A 5,684-nucleotide genomic window follows, 5' to 3' on the forward strand; every position below is an offset into this window, starting at 1 on the left:
TTTTCTTTCCGTTAACTTGTTTATGGAGCGCCGCGCCACACTTCTGTTTTAAATCTGTTAGCTTAATTATTTAAGTCAGATATATTTCGCTTTTTTTTTTTTGATGAAAACAAATTGTTATTTTTATTTAGTCCTATTGCTTACATAGGCTATACGTTTTCCTTAAAGCATCCCATTTTGTCCCAGGGCTTGAAAACCTGTGGCTAGGCTAGTTAGGTCCTGCAGAAACTTGTGAACGATGCTCTTAGTTGTGGCATCACCGTTTAGTGACATCATTGAATGCTCCGGGAAAACGTAGTGTCAGTGTCTGTCACAGCGCCTTTTAATTGCTGTTTTGAATCCAGTAATTATTTATTTACAAATTATAAGCTAAGATTATGACAAGTTTGGTATAAAAGCTTTGTTTATTAGAGGAATAATTGGTTAGCTGGAAAATGTTACATCGCGACCATGCTTTTGGATGCCGTTTGAGCCCATATAGCCTACATTTATGCGGCTTTGTTCTTGGTCACGAATTTCCACAAATTCAATAATATTTAGGCATTGTTTCTTTTCCTAAATCCTCACCGTCTAGCCCTCTAATTTCGCAGGTTTATTTTATTGTCTTCACTTTTTATCACTGTTTTCGCATCTAAGGGAAATGAAAGATTTCATGGCCATGAATTAAGAATTCGTTCTATGTTTTAATTTTTTCCTCATTTTAGTTAAATCATGGGTTATTTAAGGAACAAAATTAATGAAACATGGACAGTGGCCACAAATTAATAAGTCGTAGGAACGAATTAACAAGTTGTAGGAATGAATGCTTCCCCCGCAGCCCTGCAACCTTCACCTAATTGTTTCAAATATGAAACAATTATCTGGGGAAATGACTGTTACTACATTTCTATTGCATTCCATGTTGAAGAACTGTGTTGTTTCTATTTTAATGTACTTTTTAAAGTTTAAATCACATTAAAAGCTTAATTTGTACATTATGAATGAATGATGATGCATTTATATACCGTCACCGTCACTCACAGCCGCTCGCACGTGTTTTGCGCATGAGCCGCACGCAGCCCAAAATTAAACGACTTAATCGACCATGATAGCTTTAATCGATTGCACCTCTTATCGACAATTAATCGATCATCGATTAATCGTTGACATCCCTAGTTGTCATGAATTATGTCTGTGCCAGTTTAACGCACCATAATTACAGTTACTAATTAATGGTAATTAATCTGGAAAGTGTGTGTGATGCTTCTAAACAAGAGTCAATTAGCCGGTCATTCACTATTGTTTCTTATCCAAGACTGATTGCATATTAGATATTTTATGTATAAGTTAAAATGAGTGCATGATAAGATAATCAGACAGTTTGATGGCCTTGTGTTGGAGGCCGTGCCTTGAAAATGTGTGCGGTACCATCCTTGAGCTCAGTTAAAGCTGCATCCATGGCTCTTAGAAGTCTTTGGAGTTCTCTATCAAAGCCCAGCAGAGAGAATTCACCATAATTACAGCTCTCCTAGTGAATATGTGAGGGTATCACGTCATCACAAATTCTTCTTAATGATCTTACCAGATCACAACACTCCCCCATCACATAGCTTTTAATGAATTACACAGAAATCTCAATGCAGTTTGTTTCATCATCTTAGAGTAACAGTGATTTTTTCCTTCTTTCCCAGGAAAAGATTTCCTCAGTGACTCTGGAAAACTCAATGCAGTTGGTAGGTGGGAGGCGTCTGTATACTTTGGCACAAGACGCTGCCGTTTGTGTTCACATTGTTAGACTGTTTCTCCTGATCGCAGGCAAGGAGTGACTAATGTGGTTGAGTACTTAAATGTATAGAAAAACATTTAACGTCTTTTTGTTCTGTTTTGCTCACTGTTAGCACATTTCTGAATAATGCACTCCTTTTGTTTTATCTCCGAATCATTTATGCTTTCGGAGTCACATTTTAAGCCACAGTTTATCATGCTACGCTCCACCCTAAAGCCTAGATTCCTTTCAGAGTTCACTCAGTAACTGATGGTGACGCAGACAGATGTTTTCTCATTCTCACTGACTCATGCTCACGTCTGTACTCTTGTATATTCATTCACAGTGCTTGAGCTGAGTATCACTGAGACTCAACTGTGTGTCAGTGTGGAAGCCAACACAGTCAGACTTCCTCCAGCTGTGGTAAGAATTCAAACACCTCCAGCCTGCGTTCACAATCTCCGTTCTAGCCTCTTATGACCTATGAACCAGTTTACTGCTGTTGTCATGCATTACACATTTGCCTCAGTTCAAGCCCTTTGCCTTAGTCAGTTATCTACCTTACGTCAACCTGATTGTGCTGAATGAACAGGAGAAGAAAAAGCTTTTCTCTTCGTTGTTTGTTACTTTAAATGACTAGTTGTGCCCAAGTGTGCTTGTTATTTATATTCATAACAACAACTAAGATTATTTAAAAATTAATGTAAATTTTTTAGTATCTAACAAATTATTAAAATGAAATAATAACAAATGAATAATAAAATTATTAAAATAGTATGCATATATAAATATTTATATATGCATATATACATGTGCATAAAAATGATTTTGAGTAGTCATTATTCATAATTGATTTATGATGTATACACAAATGTAATGAATATACTAAAATACACGTAATACATCTATAATGTAAGTTAAATATTATTTAAACTATTTGCATATACAAATCTAAATAAATCATATCAAATATCAACTAATTATATGTATATGTCAGTATATTAATTACAAATATATTCATTTTTAAATATATAATAATACATTTCTACTATCTACATATACAACTATGATACATCGAACATATATTTGCATAAAAACATTTGGTAAGTATTTATTTTGTTTTAACAAATAACAAATTTTTGAAATAATAATTGACATAAAATGAGACCAGTTATTCACAGTAAGACATGAAGTAGTCAAAGTTTGTATTGGATTGCAATATTTCTTGTTCCTGTTTCAGTGTGAGGTATTAATTCATGCTCGGCTGTCTTCTGCCAGATAAAGGATTTTGATATTCCTGCTCCTGTGGTGAAAAACTTCCTCTGCACTGATGATGCTGTGTTGCATACAGTGATGCCAAATAACTGGTGCCACATTCTGCCAAGGTGTGTGTTTGTATGCATGTTCAATCAGACTGCTTTATACTTTGTTCTTACACTTTCTAGAGCTGTACTGTTGCTCTGATGTACTGATGGGCATCATGGAGGGAAAAGGTCCTATTTGTAATCTCCTTTGTTGGCAGTGTTGGATTTAGACACATTGAATTACTTCTCCTGCATTGTTTTTGTTTGTGTGTGTGAGAGCAGTATGAAGAAAGGCCAAATCATTAGCATCAGTCGCAGGATTCCACAGGAAAGCCCGTTCCAATCTTATATGGAGTTTCAAAAGCACTGGAGCAACATGGTAAACACTACCACCTGAAGAAAATAATAGCGCACAGCTCTCCTCAATAAGCCTCATGATTTGTTTCATGCCTATAGCACAAGTGGTGTTCAGACTTTGTGCCACATTTTAAAGGAATAGTTCACCCAAAAAATTAACATTTGCTCAAGATTTACGCACACTCAGGCCTTCCAAGATGTAGATGAGTTTGTTTCTTCATCAGAACAGATTAAATATAGCATTGCATCACTTGATCCTCTGCAGTGAATGGGTGCCGTCAGAATGAGAGTCCAAACAGCTGATGAAAACATCACCATAATCCACAAGTAATCCACACCACTCCAGTCCATCAGTTAATGACTTGTCAAGTGAAAAGATGCATGTTAGTCATAAATCCATCAAGGTGTTTCCTATTAAAGGCAGAATAAGTGATTTTTCAAAAACACTTTAGAAAACTGATTCGGGCCGAATCGCAAAACAAACTTGTAGCCAATCAGCAGTAAGGGGCGTGTCTACTCGTGATGTGGAGGAGAGCGCGTTCAGTGCATGGGACGGACATTAGCCGAGCGACAGAAAGATAGAGATGGTGGATAAAAAACAAAAGAGGAAAACGTCTGCGGAACAAAAGAAGGCTTCAGGCAAGAAGTAGGACCCGTGTAAATATCGGATCAGCTTTCCAGCGCTGGAGAGAACTCAAGGAGCGGAGGCCTGCGATCGGACGCCGAGGTTGCTTTGTTTCTTCTCAATAGGTGAGTAACGTGAGTAACACAACAGCTAAAGTCTGCCTACACTGGACGCGATCAAACGACGTTGAAAACCATTTGAAATATTTGAAATTACGTCATAAATAGAACCCGGCAGCAATTTTCTGTCGGGGATTTGTTGCGCCACGCCGCTCACGTCCGTAGACACGGTGTAACATTGGTTTTGCTTTGTTTCACAGAACTAATCGTTGCCTGGGTTGCGTACGTATATGTGGGGCGGAGCTATCAAAATAGGGGCAAGACCCTTTTGGGGTAGAGGCGTGTTTGTTTTGGTGATTTCAAATATAAACATTGGCTACCAGAAATCACTTACTCTGCCTTTAAAACCGCTCTGGAGAATTAGCTTGGGACCTTTTCATTAGATCTTTTTGGAGGGTTCTGTGAATATTTGAACCAAAACGCTTAGAGGAATGAATAGTTAACTTGACTGCCGATTTCAGCTTTCCTTCCAAAGAGATTTCTCTTAATTTAAGAGACTTGAAAAGCAAGAATCAGATTGTCTTGTGTGATTATTCAAGGATGTTGTACATTACAAAATTGTGCTAGCGTATATTCCTTCACCTGTCAGAATGTGTTGTCATTGACTAGAGCCATCTTTTTATTCATCTATCATCTTTTGCCACTAGACCTTTTCCTGCACTCTTTTGTTCTGCTTTTTGACCACTAGTCCTGCTACTGCAAAATCTTGCTCTAATTTTTAATTAAATATGACTTGAACTGTTTCTTTTAAGAGGATTCATATGCAGTTTTGACAACTTTATCAGTACAAAAAAAATTACAACCAATTCTTCTGTAAATTTCAAAACCAGCAGTAATGCTGCCAATAAAGTTGATTCTGTTTTTGTTTTTTTTTGTCTTTGTAATGTTTGTTTGTTTGTTTTTGCGGTCGTGTCAAACCTGTGTACGAGAAGATAGAAGAGATATTGGTTTTGTGTCAATAAATTCAGGTTTACTGTGTCCACCCACCCTTGTATGTCTTTTGAAGCATTAAAACTTTCCTGTATGCATGAAATTGTTAAGCTTTCTCTTGATGTTTCTTCCCACAGCCACATTTTTTTTCTCAGCCGTATGATACATCCTCTCAGTGCTCCGATGAAAACAGGCCTGTCCTTCATTGTGAAATGGAGAGAGAGCGATGTTTGTTGTAACTCTCTACCAAAGCCCATGTTCTTTGTAGTATATTTATTGTATTATTTAAAAATAATAAATGTTAATTGATACCAGTAGTGTTCTTGATATCTGATAAATATATATCAGATATACATCTTTATATCTGATAACTGTTATCACTGTGCTATATTATGTAGAGATGCAGAAGAGGAGGTGCATAGACATGTGAAATACTCAAGTGAAATGAAATTTTAAAGGGGTCATATGATGCTTTTTTAAAGATCATTATTTTGTGTATTTGGTGTAACAGAATATGTTGACATGCTTTAATGTTAAAAAAAAAAACATTATTTTTTCAAATACTGTACATTATTGTAGGTCCTCTATGCCCCGCCTCTCTCAAA

The 5,684-nt window shown here is 36.5% G+C and overlaps 1 protein-coding gene across 1 annotated transcript in view; it reads left to right on the top strand.

Annotated features, from left to right (window-relative positions):
* The window catches only part of cunh18orf63 (chromosome unknown C18orf63 homolog), a 24,129-nt gene that overhangs the window by 5,666 nt on the left and 12,779 nt on the right, over window positions 1-5,684 (top strand). The window contains exons 6-9 of the mRNA XM_016540668.1: window positions 1,671-1,712; window positions 2,091-2,167; window positions 3,023-3,129; window positions 3,331-3,427. Coding sequence (XP_016396154.1) covers window positions 1,671-1,712; window positions 2,091-2,167; window positions 3,023-3,129; window positions 3,331-3,427 — 323 coding nt within the window. The remainder of the gene's footprint in view (window positions 1-1,670; window positions 1,713-2,090; window positions 2,168-3,022; window positions 3,130-3,330; window positions 3,428-5,684) is intronic.

The sequence above is a fragment of the Sinocyclocheilus rhinocerous genome, unplaced genomic scaffold (assembly GCF_001515625.1).
Source record: "Sinocyclocheilus rhinocerous isolate Xijiao unplaced genomic scaffold, SAMN03320098_v1.1 scaffold67, whole genome shotgun sequence".
Taxonomy (NCBI): domain Eukaryota; kingdom Metazoa; phylum Chordata; class Actinopteri; order Cypriniformes; family Cyprinidae; genus Sinocyclocheilus; species Sinocyclocheilus rhinocerous.